This window comes from Gadus chalcogrammus, chromosome 12 (assembly GCF_026213295.1).
Source record: "Gadus chalcogrammus isolate NIFS_2021 chromosome 12, NIFS_Gcha_1.0, whole genome shotgun sequence".
Lineage (NCBI taxonomy): Eukaryota > Metazoa > Chordata > Actinopteri > Gadiformes > Gadidae > Gadus > Gadus chalcogrammus.
The window spans coordinates 3,045,293-3,062,989 of record NC_079423.1 but is presented as its reverse complement, the minus strand read 5'-3'; the positions used below and the strand labels follow the sequence as shown (position 1 = coordinate 3,062,989).

Sequence of the window (17,697 nt, the reverse complement as noted above, 5' to 3'; positions counted from 1 at the left end):
AATTGAATTGAATTGTGAGGTACCTGGCAATACCCAGCCCTAAAGAATACCCTTCAAAGACATGACGATATTGAATAAGTGCCCAAAGGCAAACATACCTTTGCAGGCTAGACTCTGGCAAGGTGCCAGCAAAGCAGCGGTTGAACCAGGGGTTATAGGGCAGCTGGGCCAAGGCGCCCATGATTTTCAGATGATTCAGGAGCCGGGGTTCCTCCTGGTTCAGGTAGTGCTGCAGACTCTTGGGCTGTACAGCAGTACTCATGCATGAGAATCAAGGCAGTTATGCTAGCAAGACAGCTGAGGTCATCATAACACTGCAGTCACTTTTAAAGCAGCCGATTTACCTATTTCTTCATATCTTTAATGAAGTCAATGTACTTTTCGAAAATACACACTTAACGGTATGAGCCAATATCCAACATGACTTGGCAGTCTTACGTAGAGCGGCATTTAGAACTTACAAGATGGGGTAACGAATCTCCAAATTTGGTGTTGAACTGATTGTGAAAACACTTTATTAGCCAATAGCAATCCATAGGATTTACAACAATCTCCTCCATGGCTCTGCTAATAGACAGGAAGTCCTCATCTTCCTCCCCCTGAAACAGATTTGTTCAAATATCACAAAGTATATTATTAGAAAGCATGTAATACAATTATTTGTTTTGAGATTTTTGTCTAATTGCCTGGCCTGCAGGATGGTTGATGTTTTGATAGGTTGAATTCTACAATGTTTTATGTGTATTTCTGAAGACAATCACTACTTGGGCTCTTCTAAAAGTTGTTTATCAATGTATCGGCTATATTGACATATTTCATGTTTTCATTGTTATTTCAACAAGAATGTGTGTGCTTACAATACACATGGAACCTTTTTTGTAAACTATTATGCTTTTTAAAAAGACTTAGATATAAATACATAAAAATGAATTAATATTTCAAATAATGCTTTCAACTATATTTATTAGAATACTGCATATGTTCCCATGGCTGCAGCTTTATAATATTTGACATCCAAGGGGTTGGGAGCAATAGAAGTGTGTCACGGAAATAATAAATTCATGTTAAATTCGGTCTCTGGCCTCAATGCCCTTGACATTGCAAATCCAGTAACTGGTCTAAAAAATACCATAACAATTTAAAGTTAAATTTGCATCATACTGTCCACAAATTAATCAACCATGGATGGCAGGGAGCATATACTGATCTTTTAATTCAATGTAGATGATTTTGATCATATTATCAGATGCCTTGATATATGATATTAATCTGAACTGTGCGTTCAATTCTCTATTATCCTACCATTGGAGGGATTTCGGACCGTCGCGGCAGAACTTGGCCCTCCAGCTGAAACATGCGCAGGTAGACCTCTGTGTTCGGAGTGGATGAATTGATGAACCTCATTGCCTCCAAGGCCTCGAGAATGTTCTCATACTGCTCCCTTCTGTATCCTCCCACCAGAGCATGCGAGTCACTGTGCGGTGGCAGTATACCTACAGATTAAACATATTCAAATGCAATTAATCTTACTAGGTTGTCAGCATTAAAATATTTAGTTAGCTAGGAGGACGTAATAATGCACACAATGGCCCTCATTTATCAAACGAGCGTACGACAGAAAACGTGCGTAAAATGGACGTACGCTCATTTCAACGTTGAGCTTGGCATTTATCAATTTGAACGTGAGCGCAGGCTGCGATGAAATCTCACGTCAGGTCTGAGCTCGTGTACGCAAGTTTTTTTGGCGCAACATACGGGTATTTCAATGATGAATAGTGCAGCACAAGTAACCCATGTTCAATTACTAAATAAATTGGAATTAGCCCAGCCGTTCAAACAATTACAATCAAGTCAGGCCTAATTAAAAACAGTATTGCTATGAAAATAATTAGAATGTGACAGGTGAAATGTTTATTCAGCTGTCTATTAACAGGAGCTTTGCCAAATAGGTGGTCGTGTCTCAGCGATGGCAGATCTGGCTCTGTTAAGGACCTCAACGCACAGAAGAGAGACCGCGCCGTTTTTTTTAAGGAGGGCGATGAATGGCTCTTGAGTCGTTTTCGTCTCCCAAGGCATCTCCTGATGGAGCTATGCAATGCTTTGGAGCCACAGTTAAGGCGAGAAACTAGGCGATCAAACGCAATACCTGTGCAGGTTTGCTCTACCTTGGGATTTTTGGCCACCGGGATCTTGCAGCGGGAGATCGGGGACAGGTGTCTGCTATTTCCCAGCCAAGTATTAGCCGAACCATGCCAGCAGTTTTGGCAGCTATAATGTCCCTCTCCGAACGTTATATTAAATTCCCATATAATAACGATCAGCAAACTGGAATCAAACAGGATTTTTATGCTATTGCTAGGTTTCAAAATGTGATTGGTGCGGTTGATTGTACCCATGTGCGTATGAACCATCTATTAATGATTACGCGTACATCAACCGCAAAAGCTACCATTCAGTTAATGTTCCGATTATTTGCGATGCCAGAATGTCAATCCTGAACATGGTAGCCCGATGGCCTGGGGGCACGCACGATTCTTTTATTTTCCAAAATAGCAACATTGGGCATCGTCTACATCAGGGCGCACTACATGGTCAGTGTCATCTCGGTGAGTTACGCTGCAGTCGCACTGCACCGGCCTCCTCCCGTTTCTTGCTTGGCCGGCTTCACAGCCGCAACACGTTTTTTGGTACCATTTTTTCTTCACCTTATTCGGAATTAAATAACTTTAACGGAATGCAAACAATAGCATATATGTGAAATGTTTTAAGCTGGATAACAGAAGTTGTAGCCTACATTTAATTTATTATTTAATTAACAAACCTCTTCCGTAGCCCGACGAACATTGGAAACACTATTCACTGCAACAGTTATTTCCTTCCATATAGCATTCTTTTGCTGGCCTTTAATGCCAGCTTTTAGGCTACCAAATAAAACCAGACGGTTTGCATCCACCAGTGACCCGAGCGTCTCCATTTGGGTCTCGGAAAAATTCCTCTATTTTACCGTTGGACGTTTCTCCATGTCGTAAAAGTTAGGGGCGAGACTTCTGAAGACGTGCTTTTATATGGGCGTGTTACGTTAATTACGATCGATCTCAGCCGCCGTATTTATCAATACCAAGATCCTTTGTACGCTGGGATTGGTGTGATACGAAGGTTTCGTAAATCTCACGTGGGTCCTATCGTAAGATGAATCATGCGTTCAGATTTGTGCTCATTTCTACGTTCGTTTGATAAATGAGGGCCATTGTGCATTGTACACAATGGTGTTACATGAGTGCACAGAGTCTCGTTGACAGACAATGAGTGTGTATTTCTTTGAGTGCACATGAGTGTCTGAGACAGACAATGAGGGTTAATTTATTACCCAGCAAAACTTTCCACACATGGATCCTGTACATTGATGGGAGGGGAAACCTTTGGCTGAAAGTGCTCAGTTTCTCAACATCTGTAAGAAGAAGTATACTATTAAATAAAATGGGTACATAGAAAGTTTGACGATTAAGAACGCTATAAAACAGTTAGCACAAATCAATTTCACTGTATGATAAAAGCCTGCTTCAGGAGATATTGTATTCATAATGTTTGTGGTAAAGATCTGATGTGTACCTAAAGGGTTGTCTTTCAGCAGAATCTCCAAGGATTTCTTTTCTTCCACTCCTCGAAACCCCACCTTTTCGTAATACGCAGAGCGAAAATTTCTCTGGGGGTCGTCAGCCATATCTGGACAATGAATGACAATACCACAACGTTTCGTATCAACATAGTACAGTGCCTAGAATTATAAGGCTAAGAGTTTAATAATGTGTCAGTTCATGACTGCCCCCCCCCCCCCCTTTTGTATTGAACTAGGTAGAACACATTGAGATTTGACATCTCTTTTGCCAGGGTGACCTGGTCAAGAGGGCAGTATAGCGCAGAAGCATCTCTGCGTTTCATAAATAAAACATTACAGGGTTAGCTCGAATGGCTGATTAGGTGAGTGCTGCATGCAGCGCTCAACTGTTGTTCTTCATAAGTTTTATTCTTTCTCTTTCTTTCTCTACAAACTTTGGGATCTATCTCCTTCCTCAATATTTCACTTAGAGACTCCATTTAAATTTTAAAATGTTCGGAATAACTTGGAATCGCGCGTTTATCAGTTTTTTTTTAAATATTTTATACTTTAAGATATTCTACTTTTAAAATACTGTAGCGCCGGGGCTATGTTTGTTGTGTTGTTATACGACTGCTATTGGTTGATGTGTTCCCTTCATGCTTTGCGGTGCGGAAGTTAGGGGAGGAGTTAAAAAGACGGTGGGGAGGTGTGTTCGTTGAGCTTTGTTGTGGTTACGGTGTACTCTTGGATTCAATAAAGTCACTGAAAGAATATAGCACGCCTCTGCTTTTGATATTCGCCACAATATTATTTATTTTTTAACATGGGAGTCAATGGGAGGACGGCTGTGCCGTCCTCTGGTACTTCAACTGTTTAAGACGTTACTACATTTTAAACCATTTATCTTCGTTCAAACAAATCTACACACTTTTATCTTCAATAATATCTAAACAGAATTCCGATATAATTTAAACTTTCTTTAGAATGACAGTTTTAGTTTCTTACCGGTGTGGGTATCAGATCGAGGTCCTAGATGCGCAATAATGACGCACTTCCTGTCAACGCTGTCTTTTAAATGCGCGTCACTCAATAGCCGGTCTATCAGCGTTTTTCGGTTATTCCCATGGTAATTCCGCTCTTTAGGTAAGTATTAACGATCACCCTTTGTTTTCTAATCTAGGAATTGTAATCTGATATACAAAGATAAACCTTAGATCATACGCTTGTCAAATTACTGAATATAACATACGTTGTATAACATGACCGTTTGCTTTGATCAGATATAACGCGAGTTTCAGATCGTCCACATTTGCGCGCATGCATGCATGAGACTTGAGAACATCCGCCGGAACTAGTCAGAAACCCGTCAAGTTCCCACAACGTCAAGTCGGACACAGGTGCCCTTCTGGTTGTTTGAACCATGGTTTGTACAAGCATAATTTGGGAGAGGGCACACCTCTTTGAAAGGAGTTATTTCTCACGTGGGAAATTCCACGTGGTAATTCTGACCAACTAGGGCAACGTTTTGATATGTTGAGGGGAGTGTCTTATGTCCGCACTTATTCGGAGTAGGGTCTAATGTGGGGCTGGGCGATATGGACCAAAAGTCATATCTCGATATCTTCAAGCAGAATATTGATATAAGATAAATATCGCTATTTGTGGATGGGGTCGCGCGCACTGGGCACCGCGCGCCGATTTACCATTACTATTCCTACCGTTCGGAATTAAATACAGTTTGATGGTTGAATAAACCGTGGACTAGACACTAGGGCTGTCACTTTTTCCAAAAATGAAATTCAAACGAATTTCGAATGTCCATAATTAATTTGAATACATTCGAATACATTCGACCCCCGCCCCCGCCCATAGAACTATTAAAAAAAAAAAAAAAAAGATTTATTTCTTGTGGAAATCACGTATACCTACTGAATTCATAACAGCACAGCAGGATAAAAACACATCTTTGATAACACATTTGTAAACACAACAAGAGGAAGCTCCGACACACAAGTGCGGCTGTCTTTTACGCATTAACAATAACTGCTCGGAGCGCGATATGCGGAGCGCATGTCGTCCATGGCACACACAGCCTATATAAACGAACATTCTGTGAGGCCGACCTCCAACACGGCATGCTGCTCTTTTTATTCCTTACGGAAAGAAAATTACATGTAGTCTCGCAGCTCTCCGTTACCGCTGCAGCTGCTTCTGTCACCCGTGCTGTATAAGTCCCCAAACAGGCTGCCCATCGCGCCCAGCGCAGCAGCGGACTTTTCTCCCTGTCGTGTGCGATCAGTGTAGGTCTCCGTTTCAATGAGCTCGTGTGAGAGGCTTACAGTCACGAGATGTTTCTGTGCAGGGGAAAGGTGGACTAACCGGGAGAAGCGGGGATCCAGGAGGGCCGCTTTATTGAGGAAAAGCCACTCGCCGCTCTCTTCTTTATAGCGCATTTTTACAGTTCGAATGGAGAATTACACTTCGAATTCGAACTTTTCACCCCACCTTCGAATAAAAAGTGACAGCCCTACTAGACACTGCCTCCGCCTCGTATTTGAGATCATTATAATAAATAATATCACGGCCAAAAGCTGTGTGCGCCTCCGAAATATTATGAATTGTAACGACTGCGTGGGGGGGGGGGGGGGGGGGGGGGGGCGTGGCTAGGTTACTTGTTTATGTTTTATGTTTGGGTCTCGCGGAGTGAGAAACCTTGAAGTAAGTTAATGTGGAGTTCTGTTATTACTATACCCACCTACCGTTTGGATTTACCATTATTCCTACCGTTCGGAATTCAATACAGTTTGATGGTTGAATAAACCGTGGACTAGACAGCGCCTCCGCCTCGTATTTGAGATACATAATATCACGGCCAAAAGCTGTGTGCGCCTCCGGAATATTATGCACAGAATTGAATCGCGACATGGAGCGGGAGTCCGCAATGATTTTGGGAAAATTGCTTTGGCCTACTGCCTTATCGGAATAAAAAATAATTTTGTCAACAAATGCACAAGTTTTTACAAGTTTCACTGTGCACGTTGTACACAGTTGTATGATGCTGTTTAATTAAATTAAATGTAACTTAAAACATAAACACAGAAATCTCTGAAATGTAAACAAATGTTTAAATTAGACGCCATTCTTAAAAAAAATAACAGGTTATTGGATAACCAAAACAGACCAATATGCATAGTGCATCTCTGGAAAGTGCAAATGTCATTAAAAGTTTCAATAATTTGTATTTATTTTTTAAAACAAGAGCATGTAAACTGATAACAGAAAGCAAGAGAATACATTTACAACAATGTATCTTTAATTTGTGCAAATCTCATTGAACAAATTACAAAAGAACAAATCACATGACTGGGTCGGGCCAGGCCAGCAGTTGGCCTACTCCAGATTTCTGGCTAGGAAAACAAGCCTGTCCACGGTGTCAGGGTTTAGCGATGCCCTATGACAGGTGACAATGCAACTCAGAGCTGGAAAGGCCACCTCATGGTCTTTCCACCACTGGAGAGGGTTGGCCTCACTGTCAATGCAGGCTGCCGTAAGGTAGCTGGAGAGCTCATTTTCAACAGCCTCCCTTGTTGTGTCAATGGTGGTTCAAGATAGTGTGGTCTTCTTGAAGAAGCTGGACAGGGTTTTCCTCTTCTTGGCTGGTGGCTCATCAAGCTGAGGCTCAGCTGCTGGGCCAGGCAGCTCATGTGAAGTGCCACCCTGATCACGGAGCAAAGCCTCTGCTTCTTGGACTGCTGTGCTTTTCAGCCCTTCAAGCTTCTCTTTGGCGATGTAACTCGCCCTGAATCGGGGATCCAGTAGGGAGGCAATGTCTAACAGGTCACTGGTATTTCGCTCTGAATATTTACTATTCAGGTACTCCAAAATGTGAGCCTTGATGGACTTGCACAACTCCGTCTCATCCTCCTCAGGTGTCTCCAGACAGGGCATCAGTGAAATCCTGAAGTGGTTTCAGGGCCTTCTTCACTGACTCCATGATGTCCACATCTTGCCAGGTAAAAACAAGAGGTCGGGATTTCTTGTATGTAGATAGCACTTTGGAAAGAGCCCTCTCTTGCTCCAGGACCCTCTCAATCATCCCCAACCTTGAGCCCCAACGAGTAGCTGACTCAGTGTTCAGCTGATGAGATGGCAGACCGAGTTGTTGTTGCGCTTCACCCAGGCCTCTTCCCCTCTTCCAACTGTAGGAGAAGCCGCTTACCACTTTTTTGCAGATGGAAATGGCGCGGGTGATGCAGAGGTCATTCATAGCGTGTCCTGCCACACAAAGTCAAAGCACATTTTAAATAAATGTCTAATGTATGATGTTATAAGTCATAGTTTTTAATCTGATACAGAAATGAGAACCTATGAACTTTAATTTATTCTATATTTTTTTATATTGTGTTCTATATTTATTATTACAGTGTTAATGATAAATATGGCATATAAATATAAAGAATATGTAACAGTATACTTATAAGGCCATATTTTTTCAAATCATGTGCTGCCATAAACCTATGGACTGCCATATACAATTTTGAGAGGTTGAACTCCCGTTGTCCGTAGTCACTGCCACCAGTCCCGATGGCTTGAGAACCCAGCTTGAAACGGTCTCTTGCAAGGCTTCAGCGATGTGCTCCCCGGTGGGATCTTGCGGGAAATAGCTAGTTTGCAGGCATGCACTTCTCAGCTCCCAGTCCTTGGCACGCACGCACCTCCTACTGGACCACATATCTGGTGAGGGCGTAGGTTGTTACTTTTGCAAGCTGAGAAATTAGGCGGTCTTTGACTTCATTGTACATTGCTGGAAGGGCCTCTCTCGCGAAATGGTGCCGACTTGGCAAGGTGTATCTCGGATCCAGCTTAGTAACCATTTTAATGAAGCCAGGCTTCTCTACGGTCGATATAGGCCCCATGTCTTTAGCGATGTGGTATGCCACCGACCAAGTGATATCCCGCCACCTCTCGCTTGAGCGATCGTATGGTACCGCATTTGTAAACGAAGCTTTAAGAGACATTTGATGCGGGGTTCTGCGTGACAGATTAACATTTTGGGTCGCTGCACGCATTTTTGTGCACTCTTCATATTGCGCCTTGTGGTGCTGCTGCAGGTGATGGAAGAGGTTTGTAGTGCTCGACCCTTTGGTTGCGACAGTTTTTAAGCACTCTTTACAAATTACGTGATTTTGTAATTCGTCAGACACCTTATATCCAAACCATTTCCATACTATGGAGCCGTTGGTCTTTCGCTTACAAACAAGCTCCTCTGAGGAGTTTCGCGATTTGAAAAAGTGGCATGAGTGGAAGGGCAGAGACTGTGTGTGTGTGAGCCGGATGCAGAGCGGGAGAGACATAAGCAGAGTTACAAAATAGCAGGCGGGAGGCGCGGTTCGAACAAGTTGGAACAAATGTGCGGTAATTTCAACGCAAATCTAATTATCGACGTTGACGATATGGTCTCGTTCCATATCGCCATTGAAATAATTAGGGATGCACCGATCCGATATTTGTATCGGTATCGGTACCGATATTGAAGACATTTCTAGATCGGGTATCGGTGACAAATGGGCCGATCCATATTTAAAAAAAAATATATATATATATATATATTTTTTTTTTTACGTTTATGTACATACTTGAATCCTATTCCTACTACCTTGCTGCTTTGATAATTGAATTTCCCACGAAAATTTTCTCACGGGATTAATAAAAGTGTATCTATCTATCTATTGGCTGATCTATTCAGTTTCTATGCTGTGCGCTGTGAGTGACGTCATAAACAAGCAACACGCCGTGCGGAGCCTACAGTGATTGCAAAATGGAGCGAGCAAAAGGATCTGCTATCTGGAGCTATTTCACTTTACCTAAGCCAGCAAGCTCCACGGCTACATGCAACATATGCAAAGTAAATGTCCCGCGGGGTGGTACTAAACCTTCTAGCTTTAATACCACAAACCTTATAAAGCACCTCCAAAAATTCAAGTCTCATGATCCCAGTCTTTTCCCCTCAATGAAACTTACAGTTTGTAGCCATAATTTCGCGCTGTTTTTCTATATCGGTATCGGATCGGTATCGGCCGATACTAAACCTCAGATATCGGTATCGGTATCGGAGGTGAAAAAAGCGGATCGGTGCATCCCTAGAAATAATATCGATATATTTTAAATATCGATATATCGCCCAGGCCTAGTCTAATGGTTCGTTTTATTATCCATCCGTCTCGGAGATCTGAACTCCGAGATGGATGGCCTGTAACAGTTTAAAAAAAAACGAAACAAGTAGCCTAACCATTGCAAATAAATGCTTAAAGCTGCAAATAAAACGGCAGCAAATGGACTATGGAAATACTCAGCGTTGTGATCTTCTCTTCACGCCCGGGATTACAGCTGCGACTTGCGGCGGTGAAAATAGCCGACACACTTTCACTTTCACCGTTGCTGCGGGTCTGCTTTCCCGAACTCACCGTTGTGTTTCAGGAGCATATGTTGCCGCATAGTACTTTCTGGTAGCTCGATTTCACTTGGCATATTTTACATTTCACCTTATGATCTCCTATTTCTTTAAAGTATTTCAATTCTTCGCTGCGGTTTGCTTTAACCGCCATCTCTTAACTTTTTGAATTCTGGCGTGCCTGCACACGGCACGGAACACGCCATGGAAATGGATGCATTTAATTTTCTTTGTGCCCACGTCATGCGTTAGTGGCGCCGACAGAAAATTTATACATTTGCTTCAGAAAACTTTGTTTGTGTGTGTATATGCAAACTCGAGTTTGCCTGTCCACCAACCGAGTTCATTTGTAACGAGGAGTACTCGAGTAATCGATTCCTCACGCCCATCCCTAGTAGGAATAGTAATTGTAAATCGAAACGGTAGGTAGGTATAGTTATAACGGTAACTCCACAGTAACTTCAAGGTTTCTCACTCCCAAACATAAAACATTAAAGGTCCCATGACATGAAAATCTAACATAAATATGAGTTCCCCTAGCCTGCCTATGGTCCCCCAGTGGCTAAAACTTGCGTTTGGTGTAAAACGAGCACTAGCTGTTCTGCTAGGCTTTGAAAAAAGGAGGCTCAAGCGCGCTGATTTGGAATGTATTTAGGTCTGTCAACTCACAAAGCATCTAAGCTCCTCCCCTTAGTCTGCCTGGCCCGCCCAGAGACGTTGGCCCGCCAATGAGACACGACCGTGCGAGCGCCACATGCGTGTGTGAATACACACACTGTAACGCAAGTGTTTCTTGCCGGTTCTTTGACGTCTCTTGTATTTCCACAACGAGACTGTAGTGGGGGTTATCTGAGCCATGGTTGAGAAGGAATTGGGGGAAAGGAACTTTGGCTTTGACTCGCTGAAGTACATGAACTGCGACATGCCTCCCGTGTGTTCTAGAATATACAGAACACGGCTAAAGGCTATGTGCGCCTCGCCATTGCGATACATCCACTGTAAACAGAGCGCATGGTACCGTGGTTGCAAGCTGCTCAGGGCCACATCCCCACCCTCCTCCTTGACCCGCCTCGCTCCTCCTCATTTGCATTATAGCTACAGACACCAAAACAGCGCATTTGGGGGAAGCTCAATGTGCGACTGGCTCGGAGTGGCTGTAACTCTGCACCACGGCAGAATTTCGGGAACGTCTTTGAATACTGTGCAGGGGTTGACATTAAGGTTTCAAAAGCACTTGCCCATTGGGCAAGTACAGGTCAGGTTCAACTTGCCCGAATGTGATGTTCACTTGCCCAAATTATAATCAGAATCTTGAACAGGCCTCTTTTTGCCAGGCACGCGGCCTGGTTTTGGGGGGGCTCAGAAAAATCATCCTAGCTCAGACTGAAGCTGAATGTTAGCTTCCACACATGTTGTGTTTAAAAAATAACAAACTTCCCTTTGTTTACTTATTTATCGAGCGGTCACATCGTGCCATGAAGTGATTTCAGTCCACCGTTGCAACCTATTAAAGCTATCGCCAAGTTATACGTAGACCTGCATGATTTCATGCAAATGTACTTAACTAAATGTCAGAGGTAGTAGCAAAGATATGTCTTTTTTAACTTTCACGTTTCTTTCTCTAACTGAATAATCACAATCGCGTTTCTAGTAGTGTTGTCAGTCACGATACTGGATTTTCTAACTTTTTACACTATACCTGGAAAAATATATATAAACATTTTTGATATCAGGGGAAAAGTTTTTTTCAGGAAAGAACATACCCAAAGTAAATAGAGTATCTCCACAACTGCAAGGGCGATAATGTCATCTTTGTGCCAAAAGAAAGATTGTTGTGCAAGTGAAATATTCAATGGGGATGATACTTGGTTAAAGTGAATAAAGCCATGGAACACAGCATAAGTGGAAGATAACATTTCCACCTAAAATAATTATCAGTTGGTCGTTATCATTTGGGAGCGATGTCTTACTCTGAGACACAAATAAAAAGGTAGATATCTTACAATTTTGACACTTGACACCTATTTAAATTTCAGGGCAAATATATTCGAATGCACCAAGCCAAACACTCGCAAATAAACATATGGCCACTAGATTGCGCTGAAGAATATGTTTTCTGATTGAAGGCAATTTACCTATTTCCTAAGAAACCTTCTCTTATTCATTGATTGGAAATACCATGTTTAGTTGCAAAATTTGGCCCAGACACTGGGTTATCTGTTTATGGTGGTTTTATTCGACCAGAATCAACTTTGTGGACAAAAATCACAAAGGTAATACTTCATTTTTGGTTGTTAAAAGAAAAGGGGACGTTTCTTCTCAAGTTGTTATTTGCGAGTTTTAGTCACAGAATGATATGGTTTGGACTGTTGGAATAAGTGGAGGCTCAGCTTTCATGTAATATATAGTTTGTGGGGGTCCAATTTCGTGAAAAAGATCGCTATTGCTGTGCATGTGCACAGTTATGAAACCCAAAACCGTGTTCTTGCATATGACTTTCCTTGGTAATTTGCCTCAATCCAAAGTACTTCCAAACTGCACTCCTCCATCACTACTCCATTTTCCTTCTACCCTAAACCGTTCACGGAGGCGCTGCACTTGCGATGCTAGCTTTGTTGGCTAACCTTTAGCCAACACCTTCGAATCACGGCCAGAACGCACTGCGAGTGACAGAAGGCGGGGCTATATTCGCACTGAAGCGATGCGTGCCCGTTAACTCGCTTTCCGAGAGAAGAGAAGACGGCGCGCTGATCAATTGCAAATACTTCTATTTTGTGTTATTTTGCGGCAAAAAAGGTTGTTCTGCAGTTACTAAAAACATTTGAATAAATAGCCTTTATATTAACATCCACCCAAAATTCACTTGCCCGTTCGGGCAACCAGAAATCAATCTCAACTTGCCCAAATATGACTTTTGGTTGCCCCGAGGAGGGCAACCGTTAATGTCGAGGCCTGCTGTGTTAGTTGCCAACTAATACCTATATTAAAGAATAGATAAAATAGCATGTCATGGGACATGAAATGAAACGCCCCCCCCACGCAGTCGTTACGGTTCATAATATTTCGGAGACGCACAAAGCTTTTGGACGTGATGTTATATATTATAATGTTCTCAAATACGAGGCGGGGGCAGTGTCTAGTCCACGGTTTATTCAACCATCAAACTGTATTCAATTCCGAACGGTAGAAATAGTACCGTAATATCAAATCTGCGCCCCACCCCCCCCTCGACAAATATCGATATTTATCTTATATCGATATTATGCTTGAAGATATCGAGATGTGACTTTTGGTCCATATCGCCCAGCCCTACTTCCACGCAATATCCTTAACCAGCCCATCCAGTTAGCACGCTTTGACCCCCCATCTGGGGAGGGTGGGTCTGAGCTGCTGTGCCCGGTGCGGGCCCTTACGGCCTGATTCCACCAGACGCGTTACGGCAACGTTACGGCTGCGGCACGTCTTGGCCGCGGTCACCGCAGCAGATAGGTTCCACTCTAATCAATGAGACCATTTCCACCAGGCGCGGCTGCGGAACATCTCAGCAGCGTCCCAGGAGCGGCTCGCCGTGCCGCATCATTCCGTAGCATTCCTATTTTTGCCGCAAGCCGTTGCTGAACCGCGTCAATTTCAACAGAGCAGATCGAGCAGGAAGTGAAAAAGTAAAAGCCATAGAGCATCCGGTAAATTTTCAAAATAAAACACAATACTCAGCTCATGTAGCCTATCACAACGTCATTTATGTACCAAATCATCCTTTTTATGAGGGCAATGGCCGGAAGGACAAAGCGTGGCAGTTAATTGCAGTCGTTTTGGGAGTGGAAGTTACATTAGAGTACATTAGGTTTAGGATTATCGCGTGAATACGGCTGGCTCGCAACTAGAGCTGTAGCGACGCGTCAACGTCAAAAATTCGTCGACGTCAAATTTCTCTGTCGACGATTTCCGACGGAGAAATGGACGAAAGTCACAATAAAGGAAAATGTCCGCGCATGAAATCATCAAAGGTATGGAAATACTTCAAGTTAAGTCCTAAACGGAAAGGTGTTGTGATTTGCACTCTTTGCCAAATGGAGTTGGCATATCACAAGAGCACGACAGCAATGTTGGAGCATCTCAAACGAGAAAGTATCTCGTGCGCATGAGAAAGTATCTCGTGCGAACGAGAAAGTATCTCATGAGCACGGGGAAATATATTGCGCATATCACTCGCAGTGTGTGTGTGTGTCGTCAGCGAGTAGGTGGACAAGTGAGGAGAGCGAGCGATAGCGTGCGTGTCAGTCTAGTGAAGTCATGAACGAGTCCGGTTGTGTGTAAGAATAAAGTACCCAGCCTGTCAAGAATCGGTGGCCGCTTCATTCCATCATATTCCGACCTATAAGCAGACTCACTGTCGGTTAAAGTGAAGGGTCATGCCCCCGAGAGAGCATCGGCCCTGGAGGGAACGTATCACCTGTGCTCCTCGGTCTGGGAGCCGACAGCAGGAAAGATGTAACTAACCATCTCGTAGTTGGAGGCGGAGCGCAAGAGAGTATACGCACACATTTTTTTCATGTCCCTTTACGGGTTCCGTATTAAATAAAGTATATTATTAAGAATTTTTTGGGATTTGAGATACATTATGGTTTTTATTAATCGAGCAACAGAAAAATAGATAATCGTCCAATTAGTCATTCGATTAGTCGACTAATCGATAAAATAATCGCCCGATTAATCGTTTAATAAATAATCGTTTACCCCCAGCCTTACTCGCAACACACGTTGCGCTGCCGTAACGCGCCCGGTGGAAATGCAAGCAGGGCAAAGTCGCGGCCAAGACGTGCCGCAGCCGTAACGCGTCCGGTGGAATCCCCGGGTTAGGGCTTATATTTCTGCTACCGCCGGTATTCGCCAGTCGGAGCAGCTTTTTGTTTGCCATGGTGGCCCTAACAGGGGTCGTGCTTTAACAAAACAGAGGCTGTCCCACTGGATTGTGGAGACCATAACGCACGCCTACGGGGCCAGTGGCCGCCCCCCCGCCATCCAGGGTGAGGTGTCACTCAACCAGGAGCGTCTCAACATCATGGGCTGCCCTTAGAGGGGTGCCCCTGGGGACCATCTGTGCCGCGGCGTCATGGGCGTCGCCTAGCACATTCTCCAGGTTCTACCGGGTCAACGTTGCCACTCCCCATCCAATGGGCGTGGTCCTGATGCCAAGCTCTGCTGTCTCTGGTCAGTAGGGTGAGCGCTTTGATTCTTCTTGACGTTGTTGGTATTGGCCATCCAGTGCTTAATGCACCGCCTCTGGCGGTCAGTAAGGATGTAATAGAACGTAGAGTTACGTATGTAACTCCGGTTCTATGAATCCTGGATGACCGCCCCAGATCCTCTGTCGACACCGGGCTATATAGCCAATCCGGTGTCACGAGGGTCACATGTGACCTTGTTGGTTTAGGTACCCGAACTGCGCATGCGCAAGACGGATAAATCCAGTGCTTAATGCACCGCCTCTGGCGGTCATCCAGGATTCATAGAACCGGAGTTACATACGTAAATCTGTGATTTACGTTGACGCTGGGGCGTGAGGACGTTCAGCAGTGGTGCCAGATTGGGCGGTTTTCCCCGTCGGATTGGGCTAATTTTGGAGGACGTTCAGGCAATGTTGCCAGATTGGGCAGGTTTTCCCGCTCTATTGGGCCTCTTTTAGGCCCCGTCCGCACTAACCCAGGTAAATCTACGAAAGCATAAATATTATCTGTTTAGCCCTGCCGTCCACACTAAAAAGGAGAATTCCGACACTGAAAACGATACTTTTCGAAAACGATCGCTGAGGTGGATAAATGTCAAAACGCTGGGTTCGCGTTGTATTGTGGACAGAGTAAACGGAGGCTTTCGGAAACGATGACGTTCGGTTGCCATGACACTGCCATGACGCTGCCACAAGCTTGCGCTCGAGACCGAGACGCTCATCAAAAAAATGGCAGGTGAAGTGCAAATGATGAACTCTCTGTACAATGTACTAATTTGAATGCAAAACATTCCCAAAAAAGATATGAAAACGATAGTGTGGACGGAGATCGTTTTCATTGCGGATGTGCGTTTTTGCATTTACCCGGGTTAGTGTGGACGGGGCCTTTACACAAGGACGCTTGTGGGTAAAAACTAGGGCTGGGATAAACGATTATTTTTTAAACGATTCATCTAGCGATTATTTTTTCGATGCATCGATTAATCTAACGATTCATTTTTTCAGTCCGATTCGATTTCGATTAGATTCGATTATCGATTATCTCCCCATTAATTGACTAATAGCAATTTATACATGTTGATTTACATAAAATATGAATTCCTTAACATTTCAATACATGTTTATTGCCTTTAAATTCCAAAATAAAAGTTCAAAGTAATGCAATTCTACGGTGCTCGGTCATCTGCAGCTGCTACCAGGTGGCGCCTCTTCAGGTGCTGGTGAATTGCCGTGGTGCTAGAATGGAAAGTCATTTTGCAAAGACGACATATCAAGGAATCGTTTCCATTGAATAATTCCCATACTTGGAGGAACGAGTGCCTGGCGCCTTGCACTTATGAAAGTCTGGGGAGCCACTCGCGTTGCTACTACGCTCCGGTGCCGCCCATCTAATTTTTTTTTTTTTTTTTTTTTTTTTTTTTTTTTAAATCGACGCGCATTTTTCGCGTCGACGTAATTTATGCGTTGACGTAATCGATTACGTCGACGCGTCGTCCCAGCCCTAGTAAAAACGACAAAATATTTTATTTGAAGTGCGGAAGTGCCTTTCGTTTAGACAGTGACAGCGTTTTTGGGACTTAAAAACGCAAAAATCACCCTCCAGAGTGGAAAACTTGAATACGCTCCGCCGTAGCGTTTCCGTCTACACTGCCAAGACGCAAAACTCTGCCCAGATCTGCTGACGTCGCGTACGCGTTTACGTCACATACATGCCCCAGTACAGGGAAATAAACAAACGTGTTGGATTATTCCATGCGTCAGACCGTCAAGCTGCTCTGGCAGCTCTAATAAACTTACAGGAGTCTTTCTACGAAATGTACAGGATATGTACAGACAGTATTTGTTTGTTTGTTCGTATGTGTTTAAATGTGGTCGATAGGGTTTAAATGTGGTCGATAGGGTTTACATGTTTAAATGTGGTCGATAGGGTTTACATGTTTACATGTGGTCGATAGGGTTTACATGTGGTCGATAGGGTTTACATGTGGTCGATAGGGTTTACATGTGGGCGATAGGGTTTACATGTGGGCGATAGGGTTTACATGTGGGCGATAGGGTTTACATGTGGGCGATAGGGTTTACATGTGGGCGATAGGGTTTACATGTGGGCGATAGGGTTTACATGTGGGCGATAGGGTTTACATGTGGGCGATAGGGTTTACATGTGGGCGATAGGGTTTACATGTGGGCGATAGGGTTTACATGTGGGCGATAGGGTTTACATGTGGGCGATAGGGTTTACATGTGGGCGATAGGGTTTACATGTGGTCCATAGTGTTTAAATATGGTCGATAGTGTTTGCATGTGGACTGTGGTCGATAGTGTTTAAATGTGATCGTTAGTGTTTAATTATGGTCGATAGTGTTTAAATGTTCTTTTCCCTCTCTCCACCTCATCCCTCACTCTCCACCTCAAGCTGGT

The 17,697-nt window shown here is 43.7% G+C and overlaps 1 protein-coding gene across 5 annotated transcripts in view; it reads right to left on the bottom strand.

Moving 5' to 3' along the window:
- tbc1d7 (TBC1 domain family, member 7) overlaps positions 1–17,697 on the bottom strand; it is a 34,774-nt gene that overhangs the window by 3,660 nt on the left and 13,417 nt on the right. For 4 of the 5 annotated variants that reach the window (XM_056603414.1, XM_056603411.1, XM_056603413.1 and 1 more), the window contains 5 exons: positions 3,610–3,723; positions 3,368–3,448; positions 1,303–1,493; positions 462–599; positions 99–244 (listed from right to left, as the gene is read on the bottom strand). In XM_056603414.1, coding sequence (XP_056459389.1) covers positions 99–244; positions 462–599; positions 1,303–1,493; positions 3,368–3,448; positions 3,610–3,721 — 668 coding nt within the window. In that variant the 5' untranslated portion in view covers positions 3,722–3,723. Of the gene's footprint in view, positions 1–98; positions 245–461; positions 600–1,302; positions 1,494–3,367; positions 3,449–3,609; positions 3,724–7,817; positions 7,874–17,697 lie in introns of all 5 variants that reach the window. The other variant, XM_056603415.1, reaches the window with a different exon arrangement.